Raw genomic sequence first — 24351 nt, 5'->3', positions numbered from 1 at the left:
ATTAGAAAAACTCTGCCACCCCAACCGATGCTAATTATAGTTCACTTGCATGCGGGGTGTTTCTGGATTTTCCAAATGTTTGGTAAATCATCTGGCACTGAGAAGGTCTGGCACTCCCTGCTGAACAGAAGAGACCACAGCGCTGTGCCGTGGATTGTTTTTGTGCTTGGTATTGCAGCCCAGGACTAGTGATAGACGAACATCGGCCGGGATGGTTCACGAGCGCGCGTTCGCGATCAAATGTTCGCAAACAGCGCATTCGCTGCAGGCCCCAATGACTTTAATGACAGGCAAACCTGAAAAACCTTCAGGTCATATTTGCAGCCACCAAATACTTACTAGAAGTGCACAAATAGTCCCACAACATGAACAGTGACATACCAGAGGGGGATCATGGCCAAAAAAATCTATAAAAATATGTATTTTAATCAGGGGCCATTTTTATGCGTCTTAAAGGGAAACTCTCAAAAATGTGCCCTGCTGGAGCCTAGAGAAATTTTCATTTTAGGCCATGGGAGTACAGGGTCCAAAAATTAGGCATTCACCTGACAGAAAAGAGCTTGTGATGATGTGCCTGGAGGTAAATGGCGGTCACTGGCTAAAAATTTTACTGTAGGCCACGGTAGTACAGGCCTAAAAAAATAGGCATTCATCTGACAGAAAAGAACTTGTGATTCTGAAGTTAATGGGAGACAACCAGGCACCCCCTGCTTGGTAGAGAAGAGGGTGTCTGGTTCATAAAAAAAAGGCTAGAAATTGACAGAAACAGCATTAAGAGGATGGCTGGATGCATCTTAGACTCCTATTATTTATGACATACAATAGACAACCACCCAAAGGCTACAGTATATGCCAAAAGCCAGGTATGTACAAGTCATCCATCTATCCATGAGACAGATGGCAGCCTTGTACACTATGAGATATTCCAAACCAGCTGTCATCTGACTGAGAACCAGTAAGCCTCAAAGTTATTTCACATCTGTTGGATGGCTTGGGTGGACCTGCGCACCTAGATCAATATCATTAGGGCGACAACAAGTTTTCCGATTGTCCTAACATAATATTCAATAACCTTTCTATACAGTTTTGTCATGTAAAAACTCATTTGCATAAACAATGGGCATATGGGAAAGACATGCAAATGAGCAGAATCTGTCCTTGTTTTTCAGCTGTCATAAGACTATGAAACCAATAGAGGGCGCTGTTCATACCTCAATAGCGCCATCTATTGGTTTCATAGTCTTCTGACAAGAATATTTAACTGATTCTTATGACAAGCTTATTAGTGTAACCTTTTGCATGGAAAAATTGTGATTAGAATATTCGCGATCTACACTAGGATGATATCTGACACTGGGAAAGCTGGGTAATAACTCTGTGATAAAATCTGACACTGGAAAAGCTAGGTAATAACTTGCGATCTACACTGAGTTATTACCCAGCTTTCCCAGTGTCAGCTATAATCACTGACTTACTACATAATTATTACATAATATTCGCTATATTGCTATATATTCGTTTTTTATCATATTCTAAAAGCGATTTTTCCATGCAAAAGGCTACACTAATAAGCTTGTCATAAAACTCAGTCTAATATTCTTGTCAGAAGACTATGAAACCAATAGACGGCGCTATTGAGTTATGAACAGCGCCCTTTATTGGTTTCATAGTTTTCTGACAAGAATATTTGTCTCGTCATAAGATTGTGAAACCAATAGGTGGCGCTGTTTATAACTCCATAGCGCCCTGTATTGGTTTTTATAGTCTTATGACAGCTGAAAAACAAGGCAGATTCTGCTCATTTGCATGTCTTTCCCATAAGCCCATGTTTATGCAAATGAGTTTTACATGACAAAAACTGTATAGAAAGGTTATTGAATATTATGTTAGGACAATCGGCCAACTTTTTGTCGCCCTAATGATATTGATCTAGGTGTGCAGGTCCACCCAAGCCATCCAACAGATGCAAAATAACTTTGAGGTTTACTGGTTCTCAGTTAGATGAGAGCTGATTTAGAATATCTCATGGTGCACAAGGCTGCCATTGTAAGGTATGCTGGCTGTTATCTGTTTCATGGATAGATTGATGGCTTGCACGTACCTGGCTTTTGGCATGTGGACTTTGTGTGGTTGTTTATTGTCTGTCGTACATAATAGGAGTCTAAGATGCATCCAGCTATCCTCTTAATGCTGTTCCCAAACCAATTTGATTGGGTTTCCATCAATTTCAAACTGTTTTTTTATGAACCAGACACCCTCTTCTCTTCCTAAGCAAGGGGTGCTGGTTGATTCCCATTGACTTTTATTGTATTCAAGCACCCAAATTATACGGCTGAGCACTCAGATCTGCCGAGCATAGCGATGCTCGAGCCGAACAGGTGTTTGGCCAAGCATGCTCGCTCATCACTCGCTGAGATTATTTTTCATATGCACCCTGAGATACAGGACTCTAGAATCAATGCATTCATTAGGAGTTTTTTTATGGACTTATAAGTGTTAGATATTCCTATACGTTCTTTTCTTTTTTATATTCATATAATCTCTTATGCTTAATTTTTAGGGACCGGATATAACTGAGGGGAGGTGACATCTTGATTTCTCATTCACCATGGTAAGTAATGTCATCTCTCCATGAATATCTGCACATTTCTTTTTTACTCGTTTCATGTTTTTCATTAGTATTTCTAGTTCCCTATCTGTCTGCTGTTCATCTATTTTATTTTATTTTTATTGAGAAAATATCATGTATCGTTATTGATACTTTATATAACTAGAGAGAAAAGAGGGGGATGCTGTTTGGTAAAAAGTTATTACTAAAACAAATCATTATAGAAAGGGGGCAAATGTAAACCCCTCATTTATTCCTATTGGTGAAAGCGACTTGAGGCGGTAGATCCACTTGGTCTCCTCCTGTTGTAGCCTCTTGTCAATACCCCCTTGTCTTGGGCCTGCCTTAACTCTTTGTATCCCCCATATTTTTAGGCCTGCAGGTCTCTCTTTATGGTATTTTTTTCATGTGTTTTGACAGTGGCGTCTCTTCGTTTGTATTCAGATTACTCAGATGTTTAGATGTTCTTCTCAGATCCTGAGTTGTTTTACCAATGTAGAGTTTTGGACATTCACACTGAATCGCATATACCACTGCTGATGTTCTGCCGTTAATATAATCTTTTATGGTATATTTCTTCCCATCAATTGGGTTTATGAATATTTGCAGAAAGTGCATCCTCCACATGGATATGAACCTTTTATGGTCAACCAAGTTTCTTTGCATTTTTGTTCCCTTTGAAAGTGGCTATGTATCATTATTTATTTTAGATTTTCCCCCCTCCTATATGTAATTGAGGGGCTCATTGGGATCACTTCTCTAAGATCTGTATCTGCTCGCAGTATATGCCAGTGTTGTTTCATAATATTATACACCTTTAGGTGTTGTATGTCATACGTTCCTATACACCGTATTATTTTTTCAATTTTTGCTTCTTTTTTCTGAAGCAGACTATCTCTATCTGTATTTTTAGTTCTGTTATAGGCTCTATGGAGTGCCTTTTTTGCATAGCGTCTGGCCAGGAATCTCCGATACAGAAGACTACTTTCTTCTTCAAACGCTTGTTCGCTTGTGCTATTACGTTTGGCTCTAAGGTATTAACCTACCGGAATACCTGCTTTAAGAGTCTGTGGGTGGAAACTCTCCCAATGAAGGAAGCTATTGGTTTCAGTGGGCTTTATAAATACTTCTGTCGTGACACTGCCATCAGATCTGAGGCTGATTTTTAAATCAAGAAAGTTCAGGCTTTCTTTTTGGATCTCTGCCGTAAATGACAAACCTATTTCATTCTTGTTGAGGTTTCTAGTGAATTGAATAAAATCAATCTCCGTGCCATCCCAAAAAACAAAGGTATCATCTATATATCTTCCCCCAAATAAAATGTGATCTGTGTAATGTGTATTGTGCTCAGTGAAAACATATTTATCCTTCCACCACTCTAAAAATAAATTAGCAAAACTTGGTGCACAAACCGTGCCCATAGTGGTGCCTATTTATGCCAATAATATTGTCCATCAAACGTAAAAAATTGTGAGTGAGTAGGAAACGTAAAAGTGTAATAACAAAATCATTGTGTTCGTGAAATTGGGTGCCCTTCGTGTATAGATAGGATTTTACTGCTTGGATACCTATCTCATGTTGTATACTCGTGTATAAAGCCTCAACATCTAGGCTGGCTATAAAGGTATTTTCATTAACATGTATGTCCACCAGTCTGATGACCGTGTCACTAGTGTCTTTGAAGAATGAGGGAAGAGTTTGTACAAATGGTGTAATAATAACTGATACCCTCACATAGGTTATCATTTCCAGAGATTATAAATCTCCTTGGAATAGGCTCTCGTTTTTTATGGATCTTTGGTAGAGCATAGAATGTGGCGATGAGTTCATGTAGTTTGTAGAGGACCTTGAATTCCTCTTTAGTAATCAGTTCTTTTTCTTTTGCTTCTATCAAAATATTTCTAAATTCCTTGTCATATTTTTTCTGTTGGATTAGACTCAAATTTTTTATAGGTAGTATTGCCATTTAATAATCTCATAACCATTGCCACATAATCTTCTTTATTCATAAGTACCACGTTCCCTCCTTTATCTGAAGGTTTTATCACTAGATCATCTCTCCCTGTAATCTCTCTGATAGCTATTCTCTCTTCAACAGTGAGGTTTCCACCCACCTCGCTTTAGATTTTTATTTTTTGTAGATCTTGAGTCACCAAATTCACAAACGTCTGTATATTGGCGTATCCTGTAAATGGGGGTGTAAACTTGGATTTAGGGCGCATGTTACTAAAGGGTGCTTGTGGCTTCAACACTTCTCCTGCCCCCTCCCTGGACAACTACCCTAAGATTTCAAGGGCTTCTATTTCTCTCTTTTCTTCTTCTCCGCTGTTATACTCCCTTATCTTGAATTCTTTATGTAATGCTAGTTTCCTAGCAAATCAATGTATATCTTTACCCCATAAGAAGCAGTCAAAGCTCAGTGAGGGGGTATAAGATAACCGCTTACTTATCAGGGTTTCATACTCTGCTTTCAGTGTCACTTGTAATACATTAATAACCTGCATTGCTGAATCATTTCCTCGGTTTATTATTGTACCCCTACTTGTCTCGGTCCCTCAGTTAAATGCCTCGCGCTAAAAAAGAAGTCGGAGTGTTGGGTATCATCACCTGGGGCAAAGTTCCCTGGGCACCAAGTGATGTTGCTGGCCCTGTGGCAGAAGGCGTGTATGAAGATGATTGCAACGAGGCTACATTTGACATGTGGGGATTTTGATTCAGATGTTGACTTGGTTGTCCTTGTTGATTGGTATTTGGATTTGAAGGGGGGGGGGTTGTTGGTACCCTCCTCTATTTTTGGCTTTTCTTTTTGTACCCACTTTTTCATTATAAGTGCACCCTTCAGATTCTGATATTTCTGATTCAGATATATCCGTGTATTGTTTCGGATCTGTCCTCCTATTCGGTGGTAATCTATTTATTGCTTTAATGTATTTATGTCCTGTATCAAAATCTCTCTTGTCTCCAATATACTTTTGATGTTTTCTTTCTTTAATTTCTGTTTGTAAATTATCAAAGGTTTTTTTTTGCAATTGTATTTCCAGATTACTGAATTCTGGCTGTGAACGGAAAATTTGTATCTCTTGCGTCTCTTTTTCTAATTGAGCTGAGATTTTATTCAGCAATTTCTTTTCATACTCTAGTATGAATGCCTGCATACGTAATGGATTTTCAGTTAATAATAATTCCCAGCTTTTAATGAATTCAGTATCTTCTTGATGTGAATTAGGGGTAATGTTTATTCTCATACCTCTATATACTATTTTTTGTTAAAGATTAGTTTCGAGAGTAGTAATTTCCTATATGGATCTAATATACCTTTCAGAGGTTCTATTGATCTCTCTAAAGGCCTGGGAGATATGAAGGGTATTTCTAGGCTTTCAGTGGAGAAAACTCTATTTGCTTCTAATAAGAATGTTTGGCTATTTGGTTGATTTGAGAGGAATCCTGCCATAATCTCTCTTTTTGCCACTATTTTTAATTTCTTGTTCTACCAGCATCCCCCTATAGAGGTCAAACAATTCCCAGGGGGTTTCATCCCAAGTTGGCTCAGCAATTATACAGACTAAATGAGACCTCACAGCAGGTTATTAATGTATCATAAGTGACACTGAAAGCAGAGTATGAAACCCTGATAAGTAAGCGGTTATCTTATACCCCCTCACTGAGCTTTGACTGCTTCTTGAGGGGTAAAGATATACATTGATTTGCTAGGAAACTATCATTACATAAAGAATTCAAGATAAGGGAGTATAACAGCGGAGAAGAAGAAAAGAGAGAAATAGAAGCCCTTGAAATCTTAGAGCAGTTGTCCAGGGAGGGGGCAGGAGAAGTGTTGAAGCCACAAGCACCCTTTAGTAACATGCGCCCTAAATCCAAGTTTACACCCCCATTTACAGGATACGCCAATATACAGACGTTTGTGAATTTGGTGACTCAAGATCTACAAAAAATAAAAATAAAAAGCGAAGGTGGGTGGAAACCTCACTGTTGAAGAGAGAATAGCTATCAGAGAGATTACAGAGAGAGATGATCTAGTGATAAAACCTTCAGATAAAGGAGGGAACGTGGTACTTATGAATAAAGAAGATTATGTGGCAATGGTTATGAGATTATTAAATGGCAATACTACCGATAAAAAATTTGAGTCTAATCCAACAGAAAAAAAACAACAAGGAATTGAGAAATATTTTGATAGAAGCAAAAGAAAAGGAACTGATTACTAAAGAGGAATTCAAGGTCCTCTACAAACGACATGAAACCATCGCCACATTCTACGTTCTACCAAAGATCCATAAAAAACTAGAGCCTTTTCCAGGGAGACCAATAGTCTCTGGAAATGATAACCTATGTGAGGGTATCAGTACCTACGTTGATGCTATTATTACACCATTTGTACAAACTCTTCCCTCATTCTTCAAAGACACTAGTGACACGGTCATCAGACTGAGGGACATACATGATAATGAAAATACCTTTACAGCCAGCCTAGATGTTGAGGCTTTATACACGAGTATACAACACGAGATAGGTATCCAAGCAGTAAAATCCTATCTATACACGAAGGGCACCCAATTACACAAACACAATGATTTTGTTATTACACTTTTATGTTTCCTACTCACTCACAATTTTTTTTTAACGTTTGATGGACAATATTATTGGCATAAATAGGCACCGCTATGGGCACGGTTTGTGCACCAAGTTGTGCTAATTTATTTTTAGGGTGGTGGAAGGATAAATATGTTTTCACTGAGCGCAATACACATCACACAGATCACATTTTATTTGAGGGAAGATATATAGATGATATCTTTGTTTTTTGGGATGGCACAGGAGATTGATTTTATTCAATTCACTAGAAACCTCAACAAGAATGAAATAGGTTTGTCATTTACCGCAGAGATCCAAAAAGAAAGCTTGAACTTTCTTGATTTAAAAATCTGCCTCAGATCTGATGGCAGTGTCGCGACAGAAGTATTTATAAAGCCCACTGAAACCAATAGCTTCCTTCATTGGGAGAGTTTCCACCCACAGACTCTTAAAGCAGGTATTCCGGTAGGTCAATATCTTAGAGTCAAACGCAATAGCACAAGCGAAGCGTTGAAGAAGAAAGTAGTCTTCTGTATCGGAGAAACAAAGAAACTTGGTTGACCATAAAAGGTTCATATCCATGTGGAGGATGCACTTTCTGCAAATATATGCCCCTAAAAAGGAATTCATGAACCCAATTGATGGGAAGAAATATACCATAAAAGATTATATTAACTGCAGAACATCAGCAGTGGTATATGCGATTCAGTGTGAATGTCCAAAACTCTACATTGGTAAAACAACTCAGGAGCTGAGAAGAACATCTAAACATCTGAGTAATCTCAATACAAATGAAGAGACGCCACTGTCAAAACATATGAAAAATACCATAAAGAGAGACCTGCAGGCCTAAAAATATGGGGGATACAAAGAGTTAAGGCAGGCCCAAGACAAGGGGATATTGACAAAAGGCTACAACAGGAGGAGACCAAGTGCATCTACCGCCTCAAGTCACTTTCACCAATAGGAATAAATGAGGGGTTTACATTTGCCTCCTTTCTATAATGATTTGTTTTAGTAATAACTTTTTACCAATCAGCATCCGCCTCTTTTCTCTCTAGTTATATAAAGTATCAATAACGATACACGATATTTTCTCAATAAAGAAAAAATAAAATAGATGAACAGCAGACAGATAGGGAACTAGAAATACTAATGAAAAATATAAAACATGAAAAGAGAAAAAAAGAATTGTGCAGATATTCATGGAGAGATGACATTACTTACCGTGGTGAATGAGAAATCAAGATGTCACCTCCCCTCAGTTATATCCGGTCCCTAAAAATTAAGCATAAGAGATTATATGAATATAAAAAAAATAAATGAAAAGAGCTAATGTATAGGAATATCTATCTACTAGCTTATAAGTCCATAAAACCCCCCAAAAAATCTCCTAATGAATGCATTGATTCTAGAGTCCTGTATCTCAGGGTGCATATGAAAAATAATCTCAGCTAGTGATGAACGAGCATACTCGGCCGAATACCTGTTCGGCTCGAGCATCGCTATGCTCGGCAGATCCGAGTGCTCGGCCGAATAATTCGGGTGCTCAAATACAATTTAATGCAATGGAAGTCAATGGGAGACAACCAGGCACCACCTGCTCGGAAGAGAAGAGGGTGTCTGGTTCATAAAAATAGTTAGAAATTGATGGAAGCCCATCAAAATGCTTTGGAAACAGCATTAAGAGGATACCTGGATGCATCTTAGACTCCTATTATGTATGACATACAATAGACAACCACACAAAGTCTGTATGCCAAAAGCCAGGTATGTGCAAGCCAACAATCTATCCATGAGACAGATAACAGCCAGTATACCTTACTATGGCAGGCTTGTTCACTATGAGATATTCCAAACCAGTTCTCACCTGACTGAGAACCAATAAACCTCAAAGTTATTTTGCATCTGTTGGATGGCTTGGGCCACAAATAATATGAAATATAATCTCAGCCACAAATCTGAGATTTATTTAAGAAGAATAATCGCAGACTCGTGACATTCTCATAATGATAAATCAAATAATGGCTAATTTATAAGATTAAATATAAATTACTGTCAAACATGGATACATCATGAGAAAGGGCAATAGTTTAGACCGACCCTATAGACAGAAATGTAACATAAAAGTAAGAGAGGTCTGAGACTAAGTAGTAAATCATGCGCAGTACTAAAAATAAGGGATACCTGAGACTAAGTGGCAAGTCATGCGCAGTATGGGAAAGTAGGGAGACAGAAAACTAAGTGGTAGATCATGCGCAGTACGGAGATAAGTTGGCGCGCATGCGTGGACTCCTCGGAGCTCTAAGAGAAGGATAAGATGATCCACGCATGACGCAGGCTAGAAGGCGGTAACCTAATAGAAGGTAAGCCTTTCAGAACCGGAGATTATAGAGGGAGGGGGCGATTTAGCGCACAGTAAGCAGCCTGATAGGCTGCGAGATACACGTGATTGTACACCGAACTGTTAAAAGACGGTCCCCGCCCCATCACACAGACCTGCATTATCCCCTGAAGACGCTGGGTCTGCAGCGAAACATGTAGGGATGCAGGATGTCTGTATGTGTGTATTTTCAGTGGTCAGTGGTCGGCAGGCAGGGAGCTCCGTAACAGGAGTTAATTTGAGCTAAACACGTAAAGAGATACAGACTGTCAGCCAGAGCGCTGCTGTGAAGGAACAGCAGGGGGTTATAGGTCGTGAGAGGGAGCCAGCCTGCAGACCACCTTGTATGTAGTTTGCTAAATATCAAGAAACAGTTTTAAAGAAAGTAAATAAATAAAAGTAAAGTTTTAATAAATCAAGAAACAGCACAGGGAAAAAGACGTAGTCAGTTCCTTTAGGACCATCTGATGGTGTTGCTTTCAGCTTCCAGGCACAACAGCCACAGCACAGCATGGCAATGTCTCACCTGGGACGTCGAATAGGTTCTGGGGAGCTTGGAGGGCGCAGCAGAAGAGGCAGTAGCAGTGGAAAAGGAGGAGTCAGCTGAGGAGGAGACGGAGGATGGAGTAGGAGGAGGAGAAGAAGAGGAAGGCCTGCATGCAATCCTTGCGGTAACACCAAATCCACACGGGGGCCACGGGTTACCTGCTTGACGGCCGTCAGAAGGTTTACCAAGTGGGCAGTAAAAGTTATGTACCTTTCTTGCCCGTGTTTGCTAGACCACTTGTCTGTGGTCAGATGTATCTTGGCACTGACACTGTGTCAGAGATATATTCACTTGCTGCTGAACGTGGCCATATAGCTCCGGGATGCCCTTCTGGGAGAAATATATCCTTCCGGGGACCTTCCATTGTGGTGTGCATATGGCCACAAATTTTCTAAAAGCTTCCGAGTCCACCAGTATATATGGCAGTAGTTGGCGGGCTAGCAGTTCCGACAAGCCATCGGTCAGCCGTTGGGCAAGAGGGTTATCCGGCGTCATCAACTTTTTACACTCGAACATTTGGGCCACGGAAGCCTGCTTTGAGCCAGATAAACACGACAACAGCACGGTGGAAGGTGGAGGGGAGGACAAATGGGAGGAGAGAGGAGAAGGAGAAGAGGCAGGACATGGAGTGCCCAGGAGTGTGGCTTTTTTGGGTTCTGACGGCGTTGCTCCCACTGGGCTCAGTGACGGGAGGCCAGGTGCCTTCTTAAGGCGGTCATCCCTAGGTGAGTGTTGGGCTTACCGCGACTTATGTATTGACAGCACAGGCTGCAGATGGCAACACTATTGTCAGCAGCTGACAAGTAAAAAAAAAGCCCACACTGCGGAGCCATGTGCCAGTGTCCTGGGAGTGCCAGAAGTGACGTGCATGGCGGATGGCTCGCTCCAGATACATTTGCAGCCTGCTTTTTGCCTCTTTTGCCCTGCGAGCTGTGCCTGCTTCTCCTCCTTCTACTCCCTCTCTGCTGCTCCGTCTCTCCCTCTAAACTCCCCTCCTTTTCCTCTGTAGTGGGCACCCACGTGACGTCCATAGACACGTCATTATCGTCACCTTCACCACCACTGACATTTGAGATCTCGGAGTATGCAGCAACAGAGAGGACCTCCCTCCTTGGGCTGATCTGGGTACTGTCGTCAGACTGCTGGTTGGTGGCCATTGCTACCTCCTCTTCCTCACCCGATGTCAAGAATGGCTGCGCATCGGTAAGGTCTTGGAATGGATGGGAAAATAATTCCTCTGACTCGAGTGGAGGGGATATGGTGGTGGTGGTGTCTTTGGGGGTGCACACAGCAGAGAGTAAAGAGGGTGCAGATAGACAGGATGAGGAGGGTGCAGAAGCGGAAGGCTAAGTGAGCCACTCAACCAAGTCTGGTGAGTCCTTTGATGTAATTGCACATGCCTTCCCACTTAGGCTCCGGCCTGGTGCACCTGCCCGACCCCTACCATCCCTGCGGAATGGCCTGCCTCTTCCTCTGCTTGTCATTTACAAAAGAAAACTGTGCCTAAGTCCCTAGAGAAGAGCAATATTTGTGGAAGCAGGTATATCGCAGCCCTCAATCAATATTTGGTGGAAACAGGTATATCAAACTCCTTAATCAGTATTTTGCGTAAAGCAGGTATATCGCAGCCTTCAATCAGTATTTTGAGGAAGCAGGCATATCAAACCCCTTAATCATCATTTTGTGGAAGCAGGTATATCGCAGGCCTCAATCAGTATTTTGAGGAAGCAGGCATATCAAACCCCTTAATCATCATTTTGTGGAAGCAGGTATATCGCAGGCCTCAATCAATATTTGGTGGAAACAGGTATATCGAACCCCTTAATTAGTATTTTGTGAAAGCAGGTATATCACAGGCCTCAATCATTATTTGGTGGAAACAGGTATGTCAAACCCCTTAATCAGTATTTTGTAAAAGCAGATATATTGCAGCCCTCAATCATTATTTTGTAAAAGCAGGTATATCAAAACCCTTAATCAGTATTTTGTGCAAGAAGTTATATCGCAGGACTCAATCAATATTTGGTGGAAACAGCTATATTGAACCCCTTAATCAGTATTTTGTGGAAGCAGGTATATCGCAGGCCTCAATTAATATTTGGTAGAAACTGGTATATCAAGCCCCTTAATCAGTATTTTGTGGAAGTAGGTACATAGAACCCCTTAATCAGTATTTTGTGGAAACAGGTATATAGCAGCCCTTAATCAGTATTTTGTGGAAGTAGGTATATCACAGGTCTCAATCAAAATTTAGCGGAAACAGGTATATTGAACCACTTAATCAGTATTTTGTGGAAGCAGGTATATCGCAGCCCTCAATCAGTATTTTGTAAAAGCAGGTATATCAAAACCCTTAATCAGTATTTGTGCAAGCAGTTATATCACAGGACTCAATCAATATTTGGTGGAAACAGCTATATTGAACCCCTTTAATCAGCATTTTGTGTAAGCAGGTATATCGCCGGCCTCAATCAAAATTTAGTGGAAACAGGTATATTGAACCACTTAATCAGTATTTTGTGGAAGCAGGTATATCGCAGCCCTCAATCAGTATTTTGTAAAAGCAGGTATATCAAAACCCTTAATCAGTATTTGTGCAAGCAGTTATATCACAGGACTCAATCAATATTTGGTGGAAACAGCTATATTGAACCCCTTTAATCAGCATTTTGTGGAAGCAGGTATATCGCCGGCCTCAATCAAAATTTAGTGGAAACAGGTATATCGAACCCCTTAATGGGTATTTTGTGGAATCAGGTATATCGAACCCCTCAATCAGTATTTTGTAAAAGCAGGTATATCAAAACCCTTAATCAGTATTTGTGCAAGCAGTTATATCACAGGACTCAATCAATATTTGGTGGAAACAGCTATATTGCACCCTTTAATCAGTATTTTGTGGAAGCAGGTATATCGCCGGCCTCAATCAAAATTTAGTGGAAACAGGTATATCGAACCCCTTAATGGGTATTTTGTGGAATCAGGTATATAGAACCCCTCAATCAATATTTGGTGGAAACAGGTATATCGAACCACTTAATCTGCAATTTTTGGAACCATGCATATCACAGGCCTCAATCAATATTTGGTAGAAACTGGTATATCAAACCCCTTAATCAGTATTTTGTGGAAGCAGGTATATAGAACCCCTTAATAAGTATTTTGTGAAAGCAGGTATATAGAACACCTGAATTAATATTTTGTGGAAGCATGTATATCGCAGCCCTCAATCAGTATTTTCTGGAAGTAGGTATATCAAACCCCTTAATCAGTATTTTGTAAAAGCAGGTATATCAAAACCCTTAATCAGTATTTGTGCAAGCAGTTATATCACAGGACTCAATCAATATTTGGTGGAAACAGCTATATTGAACCCCTTAATGGGTATTTTATGGAATCAGGTATATCGAACCCCTCAATCAATATTTGGTGGAAACAGGTATATCGAACCACTTAATCTGCAATTTTTGGAAGCATGCGTATCGCAGGCCTCAATCAATATTTGGTAGAAACTGGTATATCAAACCCCTTAATCAGTATTTTGTGGAAGCAGGTATATAGAACCCCTTAATAAGTATTTTGTGAAAGCAGGTATATAGAACACCTGAATTAATATTTTGTGGAAGCATGTATATCGCAGCCCTCAATCAGTATTTTGTGGAAGTAGGTATATCAAACCCCTTAATCAGTATTTTGTGGAAGCAGGTATATCGCAGCCCTCAATCAGTATTTTGTGGAGGAAGGTATATCACACCCCTCAATCAGTTTTTTTTGGGGGCAACAGGTATATCACACCCGTTGCAATTAGTTGTTCTAATAGCGTTTGTCCCTCTATATAGCTGCGGTATCACAGCAGAACCACACACAACTGCTGCACAATACAAATGCACTATAATATATTTTCTATGTTAGAAAGTTTATTATAAGTATACCACACCTCTCAGTATATCACACCTATCAATAGTAAACCTATAACAGTCCTTAAAAGGACTTTTGTGGCCATATTAGCTAGCGTTTGGTGTCCCTAACAGCCTGTCCCTGCTCCACAAAGCAACCTCTCCCTACACTGGCAAAATACAGAATGCAAAATGGCTGCCAGATCGGGTTCTCTGATAGGGTGGGGGTGTGTCCATGTTCTGAAACATCTCAATTGGCTGTCCTCTCCCACCTGATGGATGTGTCATGGGTAAAAGTATGGCGCAATCCAAAAGAATATGGCGCAGGCGGATATCACCACATGTTCGCATGTTTGGCGAATCTCGAACGTGCAAAGTTACTACTCTACTCAGGACTACTAACTTAAACAGGACTGCGTTTCTTCTAAGCCATGTGACCAATGAACATGACATCTCTGGCCTAGGAAGAGGTCACAGTGCTCATGGGGCACCGTGGCCTCTTCATAGGGTTGATTGGTGAAGGTGCTGAAAGTTGGGCCCCAACTATTCATATACTCATGACCTGAGTATAGGTTATCAGTAGAGATGAGCGAATTTCTAAAAAATTTGGTTGGTTAGCCGAATTTTCCGAAAAGATTCGATTTGATCCGAATTTATTTGTGGCGAATCTCGTTAAAAAACAGCTATTTGCTGACTGCAGAGAGCCTGTATAGTGGTGTAGAGCACTGTGCCTTGCAGTAACACGCATAGGGAGTCTGCTGTGGTAGCGAAACAATACTGTGAGTCCGTATGACATGCAGATGACAGGCGTCGCTATTAGAATCACTGCATACTACACTTATTTGGGCAGTCACGGGGCCAAAACTGACCAAATAACTCAAATGTGAACTTAGCTTTACAGGTGGATGATAGCGTCAAATAGAAGCGCACTCCTTTTACACCATTGTCAACTGATTCCACATAGATGTCTACAGAACCTGTTCTATTAAACGCTTATACAAGTAGAGCCCCCGACAGAGTGGAGAGGGGGTCAGCAGTAAGTTTGTGTTGACGTCACTGATTATTTTGCCCTTCCTCTGATCCTTAGAACTATAACCCCCCAAAAAAACAGATCCTGTCTGTTGAGCATCCCGCTTCACTCGGTCAGCATTTAGTCAGTAATCCATCAGTATTGCTAAAGCCCAAAAAAAAAAAAAACAGGAGTGGATCCAAAACAGAAATTTTATGTGAATGGAATATTTGCATGTCTTCTGTGTTTTGTACCTACTCCTGCTTTTGGCTACCAAAATAGGGACCATGTCACACAGGCCTTACAGCTTCTACATAGACAGGATCCGTTGTGCGTCTCATTTTTCCTTCCTTCTGACAGATCAGAAGAAGGGTCAAATAAATGATGTAAACCAGGCCAGAAAGGCAAAATAGTGGCCCAGTCATGAAGTGGGGAGGGACTGGGAACAGCATGAGAAGTCCACAGAATAACCCAATGACAGAGTGGGGAAGTGGCAGCAGCATGAGAATACCACAGAGTGGCCCAGTGACAGAGTGTTGATTTAGCAGCAGCATGAGGAATCCACAGAGTGGTGTTGTGGCAGCAGCATTAGGAGACCACAGAGTGGTGAGGTGACAGCAGCATGAGGAGACCACAGAGTGGCCCAGTGACAGAGTGGGGAGGTGGGGGGCAATACCGAAACCAGCTGAAGATGGTGGTTTTCAGTAGGAGCCCCTGGCAGCAGGTTGTGGCATCAGGCGTGTGGAAGCATCAGAATAGTAGCTGAAGCACATAACCAGAAGAAACAGGTCTCTTTTGTCAAAGTGTTTGTGTGGCACCACGGATGATCTAGTCTGATGCATCAGGCACCGATCCATGCCTGACTCATTTACAAAGGTCAGTTTTTCCACATTTTGGGGTAACTATGGCCCCCGCCGCACTAAACACCTGCTCTGATGCCACACTGCTGGCCGGGCAGGAGAGCTTGTACAGGGCAAACTCGGCCAGTTGCGGCCACAAATCGAGTTTGGCTGCCCAGTAGTCCAGGGGATCTTCGATGTGCGGTGGCAGGGTGCACTCCAAGTATGCCACAACCTGCTGGTTCAGTTTCTGCTCTATGTCTAGCTGTTGCTGCTGGTGAGTGGTTTCTTCAGTAGGTGGGTGAAGAAAACTGCTCATCAGCGACTCTAGTCTTAAGTTGCTGCTGGTGGAGCTGGTACTGCTCCTTCACCCCCCACCCCCCCACCCCTCCCCAGCAGCCATGGTGGTAGAATGCGAGCGCAGAGGGCCCCCCCGTCAGACCTGCGTGAGGATGGACGATGGCTCACATAGGCAGCGGCCAACTGACTACATAGGATGTCTCGATAGTAGTTCAATATGTCCTCCCTCTCAGCGGGTGTAAAAAAGGCCTCCATTTTCGACCGGTATGGAGAGCCCGTAGTCATTCCTCTGCCGAATGGTGACAATCGGCTGTCACTAAGCAATGCATTTGGCCATTTGCGCAAGTGACTTGGAGGGACTCCCTGCCTCCATCTCCACTGCATAATGCCACGATGTGTCTGGGTCCCTTGCCTCATCTTCCTCATTGCCCTGTAACTCCTCTGGCTGCTCCTGCTCCTCCTCTCCTGTCACCTGTGTAAAAAAAAAACACCTATTTCTCTACACATTGCTTGTGGTCGAATATCCTCCTCCTCTAGTTCAGCCCCCAAAGGGCTCATGTGGCCGTGACATGCAGTCACCACGTCTCCAGTCCCCTGGCCAGCCAGATTTAGCAGCATCTGTTTAGACTACCTCTTGAAGCTCATCAAGAGAATGCCAAGAGTGTGCAAAGCAGTAATCAAAGCAAAAGGTGGCTACTTTGAAAAACCTAGAATCTGACATATTTTCAGTTGTTTCACACTTTTTTGTTATGTATATAATTCCACATGTGTTAATTCATAGTTTTGATGCCTTCAGTGTGAATCTACAATTTTCATAGTCATGAAAATAAAGAAAACTCTTTGAATGAGAAGGTGTGTTCAAACTTTTAGTCTGTACTATATATGAGTGGTTCAGCCCCTTCCCAGATGCCTCAGTGTCAAGGTCCTTTTGTCCTGCTAAGGTTCCTGATATCCGCATGTGTTCCTGTGTTCCTGACTCGTAACTATACTCCTGGACTCTGCTACCTGTTTGATTCCTGCCTTGACTCTCCTGTTGCCGATCCGGATTGCCTGCCTCCCCCGTTAATGTCGTATAAGAGACCAAAAAACCTTAGAGACAGCCTGATGATGGCTGATGTAAAAATTAAAAAGAAAGAGGAAGGAAAGAAGGGATGTTACCCTTGCTTGGGCTGCTGCAATTGCGGCAGCCTAATCAAGGGCGACTCCTTCTTCCACCCAAGAACTGGGAAAAAATATGACATCAGGGGACATTACACGTGTAATACAGAATTTGTTATTTATAGTTTGCAGTGCCCGTGTGGCCTTCTTTACATTGGGGAAACAACACAACCATGTAAAAATAGAATAAACTAACACAGGTACACAATACGCAAGCTATTTGCTAAAAAAGAAAGCCAGCAAAATCAGGATTGTGAGGACGAGGTCGAGTTGCCGGTACCAGAGCATTTTTGGAAATGTAGGCATAATGTTTCCCAATTAAGGTATAGGATAATAGACAGTGTTCCTAAGTTGAGGAGGGGTGGTGATAGGGAGAAGCTATTAAAAAAGAAAGAGCTACGATGGATCTATGAATTGGAGACCATGGAGCCAAAAGGCCTGAATAGGGAATTTAAGGTGGGCTCACTCTTCTGAACCCTAAATCAGGATGTGTGATTTACACGCTTGGCCTAAAACCATATGTGTGTTTTCGTTTTGCGTAACTTGACCTCTCTGTTCATGTAGTATATTAATTGACTTTTATGAATCCTCATTTTTTATTTACATTTACATTTTCAATTTTTATCTTGATTTTTAGATGCAGCCATGCACATGCTGAGCGAAAACCGTACCTGGAATCTATAAAAGACTTTGAAGTGAATATCCACCTGGGGAGTCTCTGGGAGGTAGTGTGATGCTATCCAGATGTATACCGGAGAAAATTGGAGTTAATAATCGGTGATTGTGAACGGGGGAATTTGCTGCTGTCGTTCTAGGGATTGATAAGAATGGAAATGGAGTGATATGGTGACTAGGCTGACTAATGGAACGGCATTCTATCCATAAAAACTAAACAGGAGAAGGGGTAAGGGAGATGGCTTATCCAATTATTGGATTATAGCCCTCCATCCCCCGGATCCTGTAAGAGTGAATGTGATAATAGGGCTGGATGGCCATGAGAGCTGGGGGTTGACTCCCCTGGAGCTTATGGTCTATGTACCAGCTGTAGATTGAATGGTGGATAGGCCTAACAGTGATCTAATATAGCACCATGTGCTTCACCCAGAATACAACATGAAAATGGACCCTGAATGACATCGGTAGTTCCCATGCTGCAGCGTTCCATATATAGTTAAATAACTGGTGTAATGAATGCTCCGGTGTGCTCTGGATCGCCTGCATTAGGTCTTTCTCCAGAAGTTGCATGTATAATTAGAGCCTGGCGTCCGGTAGCATAGCAACCTATGATCAGGTGACAGTACGTCACTGTAGACCTCTAGTCATGTGATCGGGAACTCCGTCGTATGTCAGAAGGACTGGCGGAAGTGAATCAGAAGGGCGGAAGTGACGCTACCGGCGCAAGCGCAGCTTGAACTGAGGGACGCCAGGCGAGGTAATACACAGTGCATACAGTGTGTTAATACATCGGAGCGATGTAGATCCGGGCCGGGCTTGAACAGCATGGAGAAATGGTACAGAATGTGCACAGAGGGTTAAAAAGGGCATGTCTAAATTGTGGCCAATGTGAAGCCAAGGGGAGGTATTTATATGTTCACTATACCATGTTTGTATTGTGCTCGATAAAGACCGTTTGGTCAAAACGTTGCCACAAGAGGTGAAATAAAAGAAATTGGAATTTATCCTTTTGAGTGCCGCGGCTTCTTCATCTGTTGACCTGTACCTGTGCCGCCTGTCCTGCCCTTTTGCCTGTCTTACTTCGCCTCTGCCTTATCCTTCGGTCCTGCACTGTTCCTCCTGGTAATGATTCAGCCTGCAGACAATGCAGTATCTCTGGTACCTTTCTCAGATACCTCCTGGTCCGCCTAGACCAGCTGCCTCATGTGCCTATCCTCCTCAAGAGGTTGGGACCTGGTGTTCCCCTCTGGAAAGTCAATCCCCACCATCAGGGGTACTGTGAAGATCGAGGGGTTCACTTAGACAACGCCCTTAGAGGAGGTAGGACACGTGGAACAGTGGGTTCACACCCGCTGCCTCATGATGGGGCTCATGTGTCCATGGTGAGCTACTATTTGCATGGTATGGCATGTGCTCCTGATAAATAACTATGTTATATGTTGCAATGTGAAAAATTGCCCCACAAACTGAGCAATCATATTAAAGGTGCTCTCCAGGCCACTGGCCTTTATTGAAGCTCCTCACCGTCTATGTGCAGTTCTCCCCCCGATAATTTGTTTTTCTAATTGGTGAGTTGGTTGCTTGTAGTTTACAATAAGTCTGGCCTTTCTGTAATTGAAATCAGCTCCCCATGAGCTTCTACACAGCAGCCAATGTGATCAAGCAGAGCTGGGTGTTTGCTTCTACACTACTTCTGAACATGGCAGGATCCTTGTCTTCTATAAGGCCTCCTGCACACGAACGTGTTTTTTTTTCCGTTTACGTTCCGTTTTTTGGGTTATGTATACGGACCATATACGGAACCATTCATTTCAATGGATCTGCAAAAAAACGGAAGGTGCTCCGTATGCCTTCTGTTTCCTTATTCCCGTTCCGTTCAAACATAGAACATGTCCTATTATTTTCCGCATTACGGACAAGTATAGTACTGTTCTATTAGGGGCCAGATGTTCCGTTCCGCAAAAGACGGAATGCACACGGATGTCTTCCGTATTTTTGGCAGATCCGTTTTTTGCGGACCGCAAAATACTGAAAAAGTCATACGGTCGTGTGCAGGAGGCCTAAGTGTGATCTCACCCTCCTTATCTATTCTGTGATCACTGAAGCTGAAAACAAACATAGTGTGAACTAAGGGAAAGAATGTCACAGCAGTACAGTGCTGGCAGAAGAGAGAGATGCAGCCTGCTTCTGAGAGAAATGCATCTAGCTGTGCAGTTGAAAGAGGGTATAATATGGCTGAAAGGGACTTTAGAGAGGCCCATAAAACACTAGTTCCTTAACAGCTATGATTGTACAAAGAAGCCCCGCCATTATGCAAACCATTTTTGAAAACTGAGGTACATTTTAAACTCCAGTAGATGATGCAGCTAAACTGGAGTCACAGATCGTGACTAAGCCTGAATAGAGAAAATCTGCAATATAAAGCAAAGGCGGAAGAGCAGCAGCCTGAGCCTATGAGGAGGAAGGAGGAGGACTTCAGGTTACCACAGACTCCAAAGGATAATGTGGTTAATCAGACTTCACAGCATGAACTCTATCGTCTTCCTACAGATGTGCCCATCCTTACCTGACCTCTAAATCAATACAATATTGACATGTTGCAATTCACATCAATACCACTGGATGGCAGCACATAGACAAATCCAGGATAAACATCTCATAACACAATATCATTTTATTTCTTTTTTTCTTTTTTTTTAAGCTGGTGGCACCACTTATCTGAAAGGTAGTGAAGGACACATGTGTAACATGGATCAATAATCAATGCGGGCATATGTCACCCTACCGTGTGCAGGACACCTTTAGGCTGGTATATTATTGTATCACAGGACTCCTATATGATTCCTGGCTGCACACATTACACACCAGAGTCTTCTCACCTTGTAGTATTCCGACCTTCTCCTGCATTGATGCCAGTAGTTTATCATGATGCGAGACAATGAGCAGAATTTTGTTTTTCAGCTCAGTCAGACCTTTTGAAGAAGAGATGAGACAGACAGAAATAATCACTTACAGAAATATATCCCAAAATCTGGGAATGATAAGGTTTTATAAGGCCTGAACCCCACTCACTAATATTAGGGGGACCTGTCACCAGAAGGTAATCGCCCCCACCATGCAGAGAATGGAATATTTGCATGTCTTCTGTGTTTTGTACCTACTCCTTTTGGCTACCAAATCATAAGCCAATTCTGTTGTAAAATAGGGATCATGTCAAACAGGCCTCACAGCTGCTACACAGACAGGATCCGTGTGCGTCTCATTTTTCCTTCCTTCTGACAGATCAGAAGAAGGGTCAAATGAATTATGTTAACCCGGCCAGAAAGGCAAAATAGTGGCCAAGTCATGACGTGGGGAGGGTGGGAAAAGCATGGGAAGTCCACAGAATAGCCCAATGACAGAGTGGGGAAGTGGCAGCAGCTTGAGGATAACACAGAGTGGCCCAGTGACATAGTGGTGAGGTGGCAGAAGAATAAGGAGACCACAGAGTGGCACAGTGACATAGTGGTGAGGTGGCGGAAGCATGAGAATACCACAGAGTGGCACAGTGACATAGTGGTGAGGTGGCAGAAGCATGAGGAGACCACAGAGTGGCACAGTGACATAGTGGTGAGGTGGCAGAAGCATAAGGAGACCACAGAGTGGCACAGTGACATAGTGGTGAGGTGGCAGAAGCATGAGGAGACCACAGAGTGGCACAGTGACATAGTGGTGAGGTGGAGGAAGCATGAGAATACCACAGAGTGGCACAGTGACATAGTGGTGAGGTGGCAGAAGCATGTGGATACCACAGAGTGGCACAGTGACATAGTGGTGAGGTGGCAGAAGCATGAGGATACCACAGAGTGGCACAGTGACAAAGTGGTGAGGTAGCAGCAGCATGAGGAGACCAAAGAGTGGGGATGTGGCAGCAGCATTAAGATACCACAGAGTGGTGAGGTGGCAGGAGCATGAAGAGACCACAGAGTGGCACAGTGACATAGTGATGAGGTGGAAGAAGCATAAGGAGACCACAGAGTGGCACAGTGACATAGTGGTGAGGTGGCAGAAGCATGAGGAGACCACACAGTGCACAGTGACATACTGGTGAGGTGGCAGAAGCATGAGGATACCACAGAGTGGCACAGTGACATAGTGGTGAGGTGGCAGAAGCATGAGGATACCACAGAGTGGCACAGTGACATAGTGGTAAGATAGCAGCAGCATGAGGAGACCACAGAGTGGCACAGTGACATAGTGGTGAGGTGGCAGAAGCATGAGGAGAACACAGAGTGGCACAGTGACATACTGGTGAGGTGGCAGAAGCATGAGGATACCACAGAATGGCACAGTGACATAGTGGTGAGGTGGCAGAAGCATGAGGATACCACAGAGTGGCACAGTGACATAGTGGTAAGATAGCAGAAGCATGAGGAGACCACAGAGTGGCACAGTGGCATAGTGGTGAGGTGGCAGAAGCATGAGGAGAACACAGAGTAGCACAGTGACATAGTGGTGAGGTGGCAGAAGCATGAGGAGACCACAGAGTGGCACAGTGACATAGTGGTGAGATAGCAGCAGCATGAGGAGACCAAAGAGTGGGGAAGTGGCAGCAGCATTAAGATACCACAGAGTGGTGAGGTGGCAGGAGCATGAGGAGACCACAAAGTGACCCAGTGACAGAGTGTGGAGTTGTGGGGCAATACCAGTACCAGCTGAAGACAGTGGCTGGCAGTAGGAGCACCTGGCAGCAGGTGTGGCATCAGGCGGTTGGCAGCATCAGAATAGTAGCTGAAGCAGGTAGCCAGAAGAAACAGGTCTCTTTTGTTAAAGTGTTGGTGTGGCACCACGGATTATCTAGTCTGATGCATCAGGCACTGGTGTTTGAAAATCCTGGCTGATCCACACCTAACTCATCGTCACAAATGTCAGTCTCTCCACATTTTGGGTGGACAGGCGAGTTCACCTTGGGGTAACTATGGCCCCCGCTGTTCACTGCACTAAACATCTGCTCTGATGTCACACTGCTGGCCGGGCAGGAAAGCTTGTACAGGGTAAACTCGGCCAGTTGCGGCCACAAATCGAGTTTGGCTGCCCAGTAGTCCAGGGGATCTTCAATGTGTGGTGGCAGGGGGCACTCCAAGTACGCCACAACCTGCTGGTTCAGGTTCTGCTCTATGTCTAGCTGTTTCTGCTGGTGAGTAGTTTCTTCAGTAGGCAGGTGAAGAAAACTGCCCATCCTTACCTGAGCTCTATTTTAATACAATATTGACATATTGCAATTCACATTACAACCACTGGATGGCAGCACATAGACACATCCAGGATAGACATCTCATAACACAAATCAATAAAAAAAAAAAATTTAAGCTGGTTGTACCACTTATCTGAAAGGTAGTGAAGGACACGTCTGTAACATGGATCAATAATCAATACGTGCATATGTCACCTTGCCGTGTGCAGGACACCTTTAGGCTGGGATATGATTGTATCACAGGACTCCTATATGATTCCTGGCTGCACACAGTATACACCAGAGTCTTCTCACCTTGTAATAATCCAACCTTCTCCTGAATTGTTGTCAGTAGTTTATCATGCTGTGAGACAATGAGCAGAATTTTGTTTTCCAGCTCAGTCAGACCTCCTGAAGAAGAGATGAGGCAGACAGAAATAATCACTTACAGAAATATATCCCAAAATCGGAGAATGATAAGATTTTATAAGGCCTGAACCCCACTCTCTAATATTAAGGTAATAGAAGGTAATCGCCCCCACCATGCTGTATGACATATAAAGTTATAGTTATTTGTCCCCAATTAAAAAAACTCCCCCAACCGATGCTAATTTTTGTTAGCGGGGTGCATGCGGGGTGTTTCTGGATTTTCCAAATGTTAAGTAAATCAGCCCTAAGCAGCCTCCGTCAGTGTTTAATACTGATGACCTTTCCTCAGGATCGGTGGGGATATGGTACTCCCTGCCGATCAGAAGAGACCACAGCGCTGTCCTGTGGATCGTGGCTGTGCTTGCTATTACAGCCCAGGACTATTAACTTGAACAGGACTGACCAATGAACATGACATCTCTGCCCTAGGAAGAGGTCAAGTGCTCATGGGCACCGTGGCCTCTTCATAGGGGTGATTGGTGGGGGTGCCGAGAGTCGGGCCCCAACTATTCAGATATTCATGACCTATCCTGAGTATAGGTTATCAGTAGAGATGAGCGAATTTCAAAAAAATTCGATTCAGTCGGTTCGCCGAATTTTCCAAAAAGATTTGATTCGATCTGAATTTATTTGTGCCAAATCTTGTTAAAAAACTGCTATTTCCTGGCTGCAGAGAGCCTGTATAGCGGTGTAGAACACTGTGCC

General features: G+C 42.9%; 1 protein-coding gene across 1 annotated transcript in view; it reads right to left on the bottom strand.

Annotated features, from left to right (window-relative positions):
* Positions 1–24351, bottom strand: part of LOC122926620 — a 95935-nt gene that overhangs the window by 1299 nt on the left and 70285 nt on the right. Inside the window, exons 6-7 of the mRNA XM_044278053.1 lie at positions 23533–23628; positions 20885–20977 (exon numbers count right to left, since the gene is read on the bottom strand). Coding sequence (XP_044133988.1) covers positions 20885–20977; positions 23533–23628 — 189 coding nt within the window. The remainder of the gene's footprint in view (positions 1–20884; positions 20978–23532; positions 23629–24351) is intronic.

This window comes from Bufo gargarizans, chromosome 1 (assembly GCF_014858855.1).
Source record: "Bufo gargarizans isolate SCDJY-AF-19 chromosome 1, ASM1485885v1, whole genome shotgun sequence".
In the NCBI taxonomy this organism is placed as follows: domain Eukaryota; kingdom Metazoa; phylum Chordata; class Amphibia; order Anura; family Bufonidae; genus Bufo; species Bufo gargarizans.
This window is presented reverse-complemented; position numbering and strand designations above follow the sequence as displayed.